Source organism: Geotrypetes seraphini, chromosome 6 (genome assembly GCF_902459505.1).
Source record: "Geotrypetes seraphini chromosome 6, aGeoSer1.1, whole genome shotgun sequence".
Lineage (NCBI taxonomy): Eukaryota > Metazoa > Chordata > Amphibia > Gymnophiona > Dermophiidae > Geotrypetes > Geotrypetes seraphini.
The window spans coordinates 239,756,382-239,771,147 of NC_047089.1; the positions used below are offsets into that span (position 1 = coordinate 239,756,382).

The 14,766-nt window shown below is 42.2% G+C and overlaps 1 protein-coding gene across 6 annotated transcripts in view; it reads right to left on the reverse strand.

Moving 5' to 3' along the window:
- The window catches only part of CNKSR2 (connector enhancer of kinase suppressor of Ras 2), a 546,461-nt gene that overhangs the window by 243,214 nt on the left and 288,481 nt on the right, over window positions 1–14,766 (reverse strand). For 4 of the 6 annotated variants that reach the window (XM_033948515.1, XM_033948513.1, XM_033948512.1 and 1 more), the window contains exon 9: window positions 7,923–8,069. The exons of the other annotated variants lie outside the window; for them this stretch is intronic. In XM_033948515.1, coding sequence (XP_033804406.1) covers window positions 7,923–8,069 — 147 coding nt within the window. The remainder of the gene's footprint in view (window positions 1–7,922; window positions 8,070–14,766) is intronic. 6 annotated transcript variants of the gene reach the window in all.

The following is a 14,766-nucleotide window of genomic DNA, read 5'->3' on the forward strand; positions in this document are numbered from 1 at the left end:
GGGAACTCATTTTTCTGTCCCGTCGAGTTCTTTTCCTGTCCCTGCCCCATTCCTGCAAGCTCTGTCCTCATCTGCACAAACCTCAAACACTTTAAAATCATAAGTGGCTACATTCTAGAGCTCAGATTGTGATGTCATAATGCCTCATTCCGCCAATGTCTAAGCTCTGCACAAGCCTCACTTTAAAATCATACGTAGCAACATTCTAGAGCTCAGATTGTGATGTCATAATGCCTCATTCCACCAATGCCTAAGCTCCATCCTCATCTGCACAAGCCTGAAATTGAGTTCCTGCGGGGATGGGGAAAAATTTGCCCCCATATCATTCTCTAATTCAAATCACATTTTTTTCAGATTACAGAAAACATATATATTTCGGCAGACCCGGGGAACATTCAGCTTACATCATATTAAAATATTTGTGTTCTGCAATTATCTGTCCAGTTTGCTGCAGATTACCTAATAAACTTTAGGCCATCTCTAGGAAATTCAAAACAATACATGAATTACAATTTATCTAATGCAAACCTTTTAAATAGGTTTTTAATTCTTTCCTAAATCCCTAATCATCAGAAGGCAAAGCACTCCATATCAATGGAGTTTAGTAGCGTAATGAGGACATCAACTGTTTAAAGTTTCACGCTGTTAGTGTTTGGAAAATGAAGCATTAACACGTTACGGAGGGAATAAACCCTCATACCATTTGATATTTGTAAATGTGCCAACATGTAAGGTAGCTAATTGTCTTATATAAACCCAAGCTTTGTTACATAGGCACAAAATCAGGTGGCCAACATTGACAAAGTCACAATTTGTGGCCAATCTGCACCTGCTATGATGCTATTACACCACTGACAGGGGCTGCAAGAGAAATGACCCATTCTATCATTCACCACCTCATCACAGTAAATTTGTTTATAGGTAAGCATTCCACCTAAGGTGCAACCCTGACAATATGCACGAAGAGGATATTCATCAAAACCTTTATGCAAAGAAAGAACATACCATGATTCTAGCTATGGCACTGCTTTTGTTGGAGAAAGGCATGACTGCCAAAATCTGTGTCTCAGACTTTTACTGTAATAGTAAGTCCTGTGAGCTCTAATAAATTGGATAAGAGATAAACTCATCTTCAGACGGTGGGGGTGAAAAGGAAAATGGTAATACCAGAGGACATAATTTGAGGTTGAGGGGTGGTAGTAGATTCAAAGGCAATGTTAGGAAATTCTACTTTACGGAGAGGGTGGTGGATGCCTGGAATGCGCTCCCGAGAGAGGTGGTGGAGAGGAAAACGGTGACTGAGTTCAAAGAAGCGTGGGATGAACACAGAGGATCTAGAATCAGAAAATGATAGTAAATATTGAACTAAGGCCAGTACTGAGCAGACTTGCACAGTCTGTGACTGTATATGGCCATTTTGTGAGGGATGGGCTGGAGATGGCTTCAATGGCTGGGAGGGTGTAGATGGGCTGGAGTCGGTTTTGATGGAGATTTTGGCAGTTGGAACCCAAGCACAGTACCGGGTAGAGCTTTGGATTCTTGCCCAGAAATAGCTATGAAAAAAATTAAAAAATTTAAATTGAATCAGGTTGGGCAGACTGGATGGACCATCTGCCGTCATCTACTATGTTACTATGTAAGAGAATGTTCTTTGCGACTTCTTTACAATATAAGGATATGTTTGCTCTGAATAACTATATGGACAGGTTTCATATCCCCTCAGCTTTTTCTACCATCTCTGGAGGAGACAAAGGAATAACACACAAATTGTAGTTTAAACATCAAGGCCTTGGGAATTCTTGGTGATCTACTAACTGGTAGAACACCAACCAAGAATTTCCCTAAGCCATGAGTGACAGTCCATTTTCTTAGGTTTATGACATCACTTCAAATATCATTATTCATACGTAAGTTAGTACGTTTTCCAATTGCAATACAATTACTTAATTAAGATCGATAAACTGCATACTCTAGCAATGTTCTTTTGGTTAGTATTGATCACATGATTTCTTGTCAGTCTTATTTCATTAGTAATTTTTCCCTAGCAACAACAGAATGACTTAGGGGTCCTTTTACTAAGGTGCGCTAACCGATTTAGTGCACGCTAAATGCTAACACACCCATAGAATATAATGGGCGCTTTAGCATTTAGCATGCACTAAATTGGTTAGCACAGCTTTGTAAAAGGACCCCTTAGTTATCACACACTATTTAGTTTTGCTCCTGGCAGCATTTACATTTAGACTAGCTGAGATTACTATTTATTTCAATTTATTGGACATCTTGTAATAACGTGTTGGCTTAGGGCACAGTGACCTGTTCCCTATTCTAGAACACATATATTTCCCAATCGTACAGGAAGTAACAGCTGGGGCAAACATCTATTTAAAAACTTTATCATTTTCCAGTAATGCTAAACAAGCAATATTTTTTTTCTGTAACTCCAAAGCATTTCTATCTCATTCAGCTTAATCTTTTATTTATATATATATATATATATATTGGTGTCTTTCTTCAGATATCCCAGACAAAGGGTGTCTCACACATATTGGATTATGGCCCCCCATATATCCTGCTTAATACCATTATTTCCATCAGAAATATGTAATCTCCCATGTTGCTTAATTATCCGCACATTAAGAAAAAAAACAATTGTTTACTGGATGTCATTATGAATTAAAGATTTGGATTCAAAGAATTCAACCATTGGCGAGAAAAGCATCTTTTTTGCAAGACACTACTCACTTTTTGAGACTGTTACAGGAGATTCTTTTTTTCTGTTTTTTAATAAATCTGTTTATTGAAAATTTTAATACATCGAAACAGACAACAAAGGAAAATACAGGTCTTATATCATGCATGGAGATAATGATATATGCAAGTATGATCAAAGAACAAAGAAACATGCATGTGGAGGCATGTGGTAATAAAAATCATGCCCTCAAACATGCACAAAAACTTTGTAACTGAGTAACCCTAAAATACAGTCTTGCAGAACGATATAACCACTTTGCAGCAGGAATAAACCAATTAATTACATTACATTATATTACATTAGTGATTTCTATTCCGCTTGTGCCTTGCGGTTCTAAGCGGATTACAAATTAGAAGACTGGACATTTCCAGTAGCATTGCAGTACATAGAATCAAGAATGTGTCAAGTTACAATTGTTAGTCTGGACATTTCCAGGAGAAATTGAAAGCAAATAGTAGATAGTGATAGGTTGTTTTGATGAATAGAAATAATACAGTCAGGATTCAGAAGTGTTGCTATGGTGGTGGTGGTGGTGGTCATGAGAGTATTTTCTAATACTATTGTGAGGTTATGATGATGAGAGAGAGAGAGAGAGAGAGAGAGAATTTCATTTTCCTGCATATAATAATATCATAATATATCCTAATATACAATACAAATAAAGAATAAAGTTACCTAAATATCACTATCAATATTTATCCAATAAGAGGAAATATTTTTCACTCAGAGAATAGTTAAGCTCTGGAACGCATTGCCAGAGGTTGTGGTAAGTGCGGATAGTGTAGCTGGTTTTAAGAAGGGTTTGGACAAGTTCCTGGAGGAAAAGTCCATTGTCTGTTATTGAGAAAGACACAGGGGAAGCCACTGCTTGCCCTGTATTGGTAGCATGGAATGTTGCTACTATTTGGAGTTCTAGAATCTTGCTATTCTTTGAGATTCTGCATAGAATCTTGATACTCTTTGGTGTTCTAGAACAGGGGTGGGCAAACTTTTTGACTCGTGGGCCACAATGGGTTCTTCAATTTGACAGAGGGGCCGGACCAAGAGCATCTTTCTATTCCTCCATCCCTCCCATCCCCCTGTGCTGCAGAACCCTTGCCCAGCTTCTATCCTTCCCTCCCTCCCATCCTTTGTGCAGCCTTCCCTCCCTCCCATCCCTCGTGCAGCAGAACCCTTGCCAAGATTCCATCCTTCCCTCCCTCCCTCCCATCCCTTGTGCAGCAGAACCCTTGAGCACCCACCCCCTCCACGCAGCCGAACCCTTGCTGACCTTCCATCCTATCCCTTCCAAACCCCGCCGACCGCGAGCCCTACATACCGCCCTCCAGAGCAGCGTCGGCCTGACAGTACTCTAAACAGGCTGCTTCGTGGCCTTCTTTCATCGGGGCCTTCCTTGTGCCGCGTTACTGATGACATCATCAGTGATGCAGCAGAAGGAATTCCCTGTCGAAAGAAGGCCGAGAAGCAGCCTGTTTAGAGTGCTGCCAGCTGATGCTGCTCCAGAGGGAGGTATATTGGACTCGCGGTCAGCGGGGTTCGGATGGTTGGCGAGCTGGATTAAAAAACTAAACGAGCCGGATATGGCCCTCGGGCCTTGGTTTGCCCATGTCTGTTCTAGAATCTTTTGTTACTCTTTGAGATTCTGGAATGTTGCTACTCCTTAGATTTTGGCCAGGTACTAGGGACTGGAAACTGTGAGAACAGGCTGCTGGGCTTGATGGACAATTGGTCTGACCCAGTAAGGCCATTCATATGTTCTTATGTATTTTGTAGCTGGAGCAGTGACTAGTTAAGTGACCTTCTCAGAGTCACAAGGAGCTTGAACGGGAATCAAACCCTGGTTTTCAGGCCATTGCATTATTCTGTCCTCCTAAAAAGCCAGTAAGAGGAGCACCGCTTAAGTTATTTTGAGTGGGGGTTGCACTGACCAGTATATTAGGTCAACATCTCCACAACCTAGTCAGGCATCAAATTAGGGCCTTCTTTTCACTAGTTGTCCTCAAATTGATTCAGTCATTGATGCGTTCTAACATGGTTCCTTCCGTTCCCCTGATAACGTTAAATTCCTGCTTTATTTGTGCGACGCTAATATGTAATTAGTAGCACACTTACCCATTCACTGCTAATGACATTTATTCTCTGCTCTAAGAAGACTTCCTCACTGAATATTTATTTCATCATTGCTTGAGTCTGGTGAATTTTTGGCGTAATTAATGTTTCCTCAGCATTGCTCACTTTGAGACACTTACAAAAGTGTTCAATTATTTTAACATTCATTGTTCATGAACAGTAATTTATGGTTATTAAGAAGCATTTTTTTTTCTAGTTACATTCATTCTACCTGTGAACTGAAAGGAGTTTCCCCAAATATAGTAAATTATTCAAGTCATATTACCCCTACCACTAGTTAACCCCCCCCCCCCACAATAAAACAAATCTCTTGATAACAGGGTACTGTAGATTGATAAGAATGTGTTGAAAGTGACATCAGATTTATTAGTCCTACACAAGAAAAGGAGTCTTCACCGATTCCACTTCAGTTTGAACCAGAAGTATAGACTTTAGGAGGACTTTATAGAATCAGGGCCTTTGTCTTAGGGTTCACCAACTTAGAAACATAGACACATGATGGCAGATAAAGGCCAAATGGCCCATCCAGAGCATCCACTATCTCCTCCTCTCTCTATTGGCTAAGGCTCTTAATATTTGCATCTCTTCTTCCTATAGGCTAAGGCTCTTTACACCTGCATTGTGAGGTCATAGAACTTGATGGTTATAGAAACATAGACACATGATGGCAGATAAAGGCCAAATGGCCTATCCATAGCATTCACTATCTCCTCCTCTCACTATTGGCTAAGGCTCTTAACATTTGCATCTCTTCTTCCTATAGGCTAAGGCTCTTTACACCTACATTGTGAGGTCATAGAGCTTTATGGTTATAGAAACATGATGGCAGATAAAGGCCAAATGGCCCATACAGTCTGCCCATCTGCAGTAAGCATTATGTCTTCCTCTCTTTAAGACAGGGGTGTCCAATCTGCGGCCCGAGTGCCGCATGTGGCCCGTGAAGTATTTTGTGTGGCCCCAGTCGAGGCCGATGCAGTGTCTTCCTCTGCTGCCCCCGGGTGTTTACCATCTTGCCGGCTTCCTCCTCTTTCTTGGTGCAGCATTTGCGCATTTGTGCAGCCCCAGAAACCTTTTTTTCGGCCAATGCGGCCCAGGGAAACCAAAAGGTTGGACACCCCTGCTCTAAGAGATCCCACGTGACTATCCCAGGCTTTCTTGAATTCAGACACAGTCTCTGTCTTCATCACCGTTCCACGCATCTACCGCCCGCTCTGTAAAAAAGCGTTTCCTTAGATTACTTCCATTCCTTCTGTTCCTTATGGACTCTTGAAACCTATCAACCCTAAGCATTCAAATTACAGAGGCTGGCCAATGGAGAACAGAGTCAGGCAAGAAGTGGACTGGGATTGAGGAGCAATGCTCATTCTAAGCTATAACAGCATTCCTCCATCTACATTCCTGCCAGCAGCAATCGTGTTTCAGTATCACATTTTCAATAGCAAAGGATAACTTCTCTATGTTTCCCCTCTGGTTATATGTTCCCTTTGCAATTGACAATAAAGATATTTAAAAAAAAAAAAAAAAAAAGCAAGGGATAAGAAACTTCTGAAGAACTCCAGAGGACTTGCCGTTGCCCTGGTGAATGAAAACATGATAGTGAAGCATTCCCCCCCACCCCCTCAATTGAGCAGGAATGAGGTTGGAGGCCTCCTGCACAGCTCAAGAGGAAACACCGATGAGGAGGTGGTGAAGAGAGAGATTTGCGGAGGAGAATCTTTCAGAATTTGAGGGAGGGAAGAATAAATGAAGAGAAAAGAATATATCCAATTGCTCTCTCTGGAAAAGGTAGCAACCCTTACCTAGGGATTTTAGACATGCAGGGGCCCAGGGCATAAACTGGGAAGAGAACTCCTTGAGGTAGGCTGAGACCCCCTGTGGCATGCGGGTCTAGGGTAATTTCCCTATTTCTTACCCTTGCCCTCACCTTGCCTGCTGCTTTAAAGAATACTTTATTTTCTAGATCAATTTTCCAGAATGGCCTCTATAATTATAATAAATTTTACAGCAATATTTCAAGGGTGCACAATGATTCTTATTAGAAGATACAATTTGCTTTCCTTTAATAAGTCTATTTATCTATATATGAGGCTGGTTTTCTCATTCATCTTTAAATGCATCCATTTGCTAGTGACTTAAAATTTGCAGATATGAATACACTGGAAGACCTGTAACTGCATCACAATAATCATCTTAAAGTCATGCAATTCTGTAAAATTTTTGAGTCGTTAAAATTTCGCAAACTATAGTCACATAGTACATGACAGCAGATCAAGACCCGGGTGGTCCATCAAGTCTGCCCAACCATACACGCTCCATAAATTAATTATTTAGTCTACATGGTCCTTTTTCTTAGATATTTCTGGGCCAGAAACCCAGAGCTCTGCCCAGTAGTGTGCTTAGGTTCCATCTACTGGAGTCTCTGTCAAAGCTCACTCCAGCCCGTCTTAACCATCCCAGTCATCGAAGCCCTCCCCAGGCCGTCCTCAACTGAAAGTCCATATAGATAGATAACGGATCTCAACTTTTGTTAGCTCAATGGCAGTGGATTGCTATTTTACTGTAAACACTGCCTCCTCTTACCACATCTATTTTAAAGCATAACCTTCACACTGATCTCCTCAACCCCTTCCTTCCTCAACATTACATGAAAAGACCATCCCATTTCTTCCTGTAAAATTCTGAGTCGGCGAGGCGTGCCCGCTGGATCATGCACTTCTCTTATTTGGATGGATCATCTATAGAATGGAAAATGCAAAAAAATGGTCATGCCCTCTATTTATGTCCAGTTAACGTCAAGGAAAATACGGATTACTGCCTGCATTCTGTTTCACGGAGTCAACCGATGGATTTATCACAAAAGCATCACGGAAGGTAAGCTGTGGAAGGGGTGCAAGGCTAAGATCAGCTCACAACACTCTTCAAAAGCATAGAAAAAAGGGGTTAGTCCATATGTTGTGGAGATGAAACAAAGCATGACGAAGGTTACAGTATCTATGGCTAGGATGATGGTGCATGACTTATGATTAAGACTTATTACCTGCAGAGCAAGAGGTTTCCATCTCATATTTTTCAGTAAAGCTGGCGCTGAGGTTAGCATGCTCTGAGGTCGCTTTTTCAAAGTTAAGATAACACCGCTCGGGTCCTCTCGCAGTGCATTCACCAAATTTTTCAACTGCCACCCCACCTGGTAACCAGCAAAATCGTTACAATATAATTGAGGTACAGTATTCATGATGTAATGCTCCCCCCCCTTTAACAAATAAGAGAATTAATTCAATCAGTTTGACAAGATAAGTTGTTTAGTTTACTCTAGGAGGTAAGCAAGCAGAAGAAAATTTAAAGGCGCATCACTTCTCTCAAAATGAGATGTCACGCTACCCAAAGAAATGTTGTCCATCACTAGGCATTAAATCGGGTCCCCCTTGAAGTTTGATGACAGTATGGATAGGAAAATGATGGGGGAGGAGTCAGACAAACTTTACTTTTGTGGAATGAGGTAGGGTATAAAGAGATCAGGATGATAGATAGTCGCCATTGACTACATCTAGCTTGCTCTTCCACAAAACAAGTCATTGAATGGCAGTAACAAATTTGCCCATCAAGAAAGGCCTCTCTCGCTCCTTCTCTTTTTCAATGACGCTCGCTCTGTACTACAAAGCTGGCATGCGAACTTTCACATCAGTAGAGAGAAGAAAAACGGGAGAGGGGAAATCAGGAGAGCCTCAAGTCTTTACTCCAGAACTTCTGTCTCATGTTTAAAAAAAAGTTTCAGGAAACCACCCTTACCCTGAATAGGCACCAAACCCATATGGGAAACGGAAAACCACCAAACTAATTTGCTTTCAGTGTTGCAATTTCAACAAATTTTTGGTTTAGTTGTAAAAGCTTCATCTCTGCATACTTCCTCTGCATTAAACTGAAGTCTTGGTATCTTTAGTTACTCTTTGATTTTCTAAATAATTTATCTCAGAATGTAGAAATAAACATAACCTACCAGTGGTTTCAAGCGCACAGTTAAGAAGCTACCACTACGCTTAGTCTGATACTAAACAATACTTTCAAGCATCTTGTGACTGACGGAAGTCAGCAGCTGGGTTGCCAATCACTTGCTTCAACACAGAAGACAAATGTCTGAATGACGAAATTCACAACTCTTCATCATTAGTCCTGTAAACTTAAAATAGCCACTGCCTATCCCTTGGTGTAGGCAATAAGAAATGCCTCTACTCTACGTAATCCTTCTGGGTACTTGGCCACTGTTGAAAACAGGATGCTGGGCTTGATTGACCTTCGGTCTGACACAATGTGGAAGTTCTTATGTTCTTAATGAGATGATCATGCCTTGATTCATCTGCAATCCAAGGACTACCATTGTGACAACTGGGATGATAATGGAAGGAGGAGATGAAGGAAAGGTCAGGCTACGCTATCCCTGCCTTGCGTCCCCTCTCAAGTCGCAGAAGACCAAGTAGGTTGGGTTAGCTGCCAAGTTTCAAGTTTATCATTTATTGGATATCCCGCCTATCAATACGTCTAGGCGTAGAGAAATTTGGCCAGGCCAAACATTTGCATAACAGTTATGATTTAGTAGTTGTTTTCTGCCATTATAAAGTACTGTCTCCACTGTTGGGAAATCAGATATTTATATCAATCCTCTCCCTTCACTGGCTGCTGGGAAAGTGTGGTACTATCATATGAAATGCAATGGAGGCCATCTTAATGAATGAGGACCTGCCCCCATAAAACAGCACTTTTTAATCATCCTCCAAGTGCTCAAGAGTCCTATTTTGCGGAACAACCTCAACCTGTCGGGATCTTTTTCACATGTGATCTTGGTTCAAGCAGCCATTTGATGGAAAAACTCTTTATCTGGGTAATCCAGGATGAGGGTTTATTAAATAGAACTACAGAAAACCATTTGTGAGCCTAGTATGTTTTTCAGGTATCCTATTCCTTGGTCAAAGTTTGGAACGATCTTCCCTCGATTATCAGAACGTCATTATCTCTATCACTTTTTAGGAAAAATCTGAAAACTTATCTCTTTCAGAGATTCTTAACTGAGGATTGATCTAATTTATTGAAAATTTTTCTATTACCTTCATTATTGTTTTATATTATATTCTTTTAAACTTTGTTAACCGGCTCGAGTCCTTGCTGGAATGATCTGGTATATAAGATGGAAATTAGATTAGATTGATTTTATATAAAGTTCTTGTATGTCTGTCTCTTTGTTAACGGGACAATAAACAGAATAGAGGACACTTTTGTTCCTTTGTTACATGCACATTGATCTACAGTGCTCATGAATGCGGGGAACACAGCATGCCTGTATCATTTTAATGTTTTCCCTTTCACAGAAATAAAGGACCATTCACAAAGTATGGTAAAATGCAGGCAGAAAACGTAAGAGCTGAACAAAGTCAAAGATCAGCAAACCTTTCAGCAGGCCATCAATTCAATCTTAAAATGGTTTGCAAGCATTCTACAGAACCAATTAAAAAATGTAAAAATAGGATAGTCGTTATTTCGCTTGGAATTTTGTTTTTCTTTGGTTACAATTTTCAATGACTACCGTACTTTCACGCATATAACGTGCACACTGGTATAGCGCGCGGGAAAACAACATTTATGTAAATAAATTGACATATAGCACGCACACGGGTATACCGCGCATGCTGCTTGCCGCCCCGACTCTCCTCTCGCCAACCTGCCCTTGAAGTCCTGTCCCCCCACTTGAAGGCCCGCCCCACCCTGAAAGCCTGATGCCCCACCCCGAAGGACCGCTGGCCCCCCCACCCTGAAGGACCACTCACACCCTCCCCCAATGTCCGATTCATCCCCCAGTCCCTCTGCACCGTTTGCGGTGGAGAAGCAGTCTACCGTGGGTTCGCGATGCCAGTGAGCCCTGCGCTGCTTTCTCTGCTGTGGTCCCGCCCCTTCTCTGGGCTGCTTCCTCTGCCGCGGTCCCGCCCCTTCTCTGTTGTCAGTTGATCCTTGGATAATTATTGTAAATCTTATAAAATCTTATAAAAATAACCAAATTTTAAAAATGTATGTAATGTTCTTCCGATCTTGGACTCTTGAATGCTTGCAGGGGGGTCAGCTCAAGGCTAGAGTTGGGTGAATTGGGCTGGACAGATAACTCAAAACCTGAATGGCAACAGGATGGACCATAAATTGTTCTTTTAGGCTTCTGCAGCTAGTATTATGCTTGTTGTATTTTCCTGGGTCTCACCGCATCTAACGTTTCAGCCACCATGCTGTGGCTTTCTTCAGGGTATGCTGCGAGGTCTGCAGTTTGTCTTTAAATGTAGTGGGTCCTCAAATCCGATTGGTTGGGGCTTGAGGCAAATGAGGCAGGAAAGTCACAGCTTGATGGCTGAAACGTCGGTTCTACCTGACCAGATGCGGTGAGACCCGCAAAACTGCAAACAAGCATGATACTAGCTGCGGAAGTCTAAGAGAGCATATAACCCAGCTTCAAGGGGAAGACACCTTTAAACTCGGCAGTAAATTTCCCATTCTGTGGAAAAAAAGACAAACTGAATTTCCCACCAAAATTCAAATTTGTGATCAATGGACTTTCCCATCAAAATTCAGTTTTTTGACCAACAGACTTTCCTGCGTCATTCACCTCAAGCCCCAACCAATTGGGTTGAGGACCTACTATATATATGTAAAGCCAAACTGCACACCTCACAGCATACCCTGAAGAAAGCCACAGCATGATGGCTGAAACGTCGGTTCTACCTGACCAGATGAGGCAAGACCCAGATAACTGCAACAAGAACCATAAATTGTTTTTAATTGACGACTATTGTACATTAAGATTGCAACATTGTTGGGTTAATGAAACTAACTACACCTTCTGAATTCCTCAATATGATTATCTCAAATACTTTGGAATTCTATATACGAAGATAAAGATAACTGGGAGCCAATGAAATCCTTCAAACACTGGGGAAATATGATTATATCTATACCTTCTCACTACTTCTAGTCTGGTTGCTGCAGAATGACACGGTGACAGAATTTGTCACCATCTCCATCCCTATGGGAAACCATCCCATGTCTTTCTATAGTGTCTATTTCAACCTCAGTCCTTCTACACCAGCATTCTTTAATGCAAGGCTTGAGGGTCAGTGGCTGGGCCCATTCATACTCTGATTCTTATATGAACCAAGTATAGGATAATGAAGCCATTGTGACATCACTGATGAGTTTGGTTCTTGGGCATTGGTGGAATGAGGCATTATGACATCACAATATCTGCTCTGGATACCAGAGACTGTCATTCTTTAGTGTCTCTCTCAACCTCAGTCCTTCTACACCAGCGTTCTTCAATGCAAGGCTTGAGGGTCAGTGGCTGTGCTCATTCATAGTCTTTTTCTTGCATTTATGACATTTATGACATCACAATATCAGCTCTGTCTTCTTTAGTTAGTGTCTATCTCAACCTCAGTCCTTCTACAGCAGCATTCTTCAATGCAAGGCTTGAGGGTCGGTGGTTGTGTCCATTCATACTCTGATTCTTATTTGAGCCAAGTATAGGATAATGAAGCCATTGTGACATCACTGATGAGTTTGGTTCTTGGGCATTGGTGGAATGAGGTATTATGACATCACAATATTTGCTCTGGATACCAGAGACTGTCATTCTTTAGTGTCTCTCTCAACCTCAGTCCTTCTACACCAGCGTTCTTCAATGCAAGGCTTGAGGATTAGTGGCTGTGTTTATTCATAGTCTGATTCTTCCTTCTCTCCTTAAAGCAGTTTATTGCAAACTGTGTGCTGTGGCACACAAGTGTGCCGTGGTGAGATTCCGGGCGTGCCACGAGATGTTGGCGAGGAGAAAAGGTGCTGGCACCGGCTGACTGATTACAGGACGTATCTGAAGAGGTACTTAACTAGTATAGACTGTAGTTCACAGTTCTTCAACCGCTGGTCCGCAGACCGGTGTCGGTCCGCAGGAAATTTTTGCCGGTCCGCGCAAGGCCGGCAAGATTGACTCCCTTCAATTTCCTGCCGGTCCGCGCAGGGCCAGCAAGATCAACAGCTGAAGTCTGCGCTGGGCCGGAGAGATCTTGGGGAGCCTCCGACAGTGGCTTTCTCCCCTCTATGCAGCTCTCCTTTACTTCCCAGCGCAGCGATTCACGAAGGCAGCCTCGGAGCTTTTGCTGAGTCGCGGCTGCCTCTGATGATGCAACTTCCTCTTTCCTCAGAGGTGGCGCAACCCAACAAAGGACCCGAGACTGCCTTCCTGAATCGCTGCGCTGGGAAGTAAGGAGAGCTGCTTGGAGGGGAGAAAGCCACTATTGGAGTCTGGGAAGCTGCTACTGAACAGGGAGAAGGAAAGATGCTGCTGGGAGGGGAGGAGGGATAGGAGTCTGGGAAGCTGCTGGGCAAGGGAAAAAAAGGGACAGCTGTTACTGGACCTGGAGGGAAGCTTGTGGGCAAGGGAAAAAAAAGGGACAGCTGCTACTGGAGAGGGAGAAGGAGAGATGCTGCTGGGAGGAGAGGAAAGGAAGAGAGTTACTGCTGGACAGGAGGAGGAGGGAAGGGAGAATGAAAAAAGGAAGGAAACAGCTGGCAGAGAGATTAGAGGAGGGGAAGGGGAGACACAGGCATGAGAAAGTAGAGAGACTGATGATAGGAAGGGGTCAGCAGAAAAATAAGCAAAGAGGGACAACGATGATAGATCTGGTGTAGGAGAGATAAAAATGAAGAGAGCAGTGAAGCTGGAATGAATCATGTAAAAAGGAGAGAGGGGGCACAAGCTGGATGGAAAGGGGAGAGGGGGAGAGGGGCATAGAAAGAAGACAGATACCATATGGAAGGGGAAGAGGACAGACAGTGAATGGAAGGGGCAGATGCTGGATTGAAGAGACAGAGAGGGCAGGCGCTGGAAGGACGAGAGTGAAAAGAAGATTGAAAGCAGAAACCAGAGACGACAAAAGGTAGAAAAAAATAATTTTATTTCTATTTTGTGATTAGAATATATCAGATTTGAAATATATATCCTGCTAGAGCTGGCGTTAGACATAACTGGGGACTGCAAAACCCAGGCAGTGCTTCTTTAGCTTCCAGCTGGCTTAGGGCGCTCTCTGACCAGGGGGCAGTTGCCCTAGTTGCACTCCCCTAAAACTATTCCTGTCATGTGTGACTGCAGTATTCTGTTAGCATGATATTTCTGTGTAGCATTCTGTAATAATTTGGCTTGTTCAGTTTTCTTGATAGTAGAGGGGATATATGTGAAGGGGAGGGGAGACAGGGGTTTTGTTGATCCTTGCTCTGTATTATTTGTATTTATAAAATGACAATTGTATAGAATACTGTTTCTTTTTATACTTTAATAAAATACATTCAATATAAAATCATAACTGAGGCTTTTGTGGATGGGATCAGATGATTTGTGGGGACCGAGCTCGCAGAGATGGGGCGGAAACGGGGTTTTTAAATTTTAGTCCTAGTAATTTGCCGGTCCACAAAATAATTATTTTTTTTCTGCCGGTCCACGGGTGAAAAAGGTTGAAGAACACTGCTGTAGTTCATAAATGTTTGATTTTGGAAGCCATTTGGTAGTCTATTCCAGGCAGGACTAGTTCGTGAACAACCTATGTCAAGAATATGTCAACTAAAAACGGGCCACAACCCATGAACTTGGGAAAAGGTATGAAAAGGAAACGTGATGCTCCAGAGGAATATAATCAAAGGTCAGAGGTCATCACAACGAACAAGAGAAGCAGAATGACAATTTTCTATCACCTGTAGTAAAGCGGTAATTCTCCGAAGAGGCACCAAGAACCTGAGTAAATGACCAGAATTCCCACATTATATGTGTGGAAATACAATATTCTGCTTATGTGCTAGTCTATGAAATG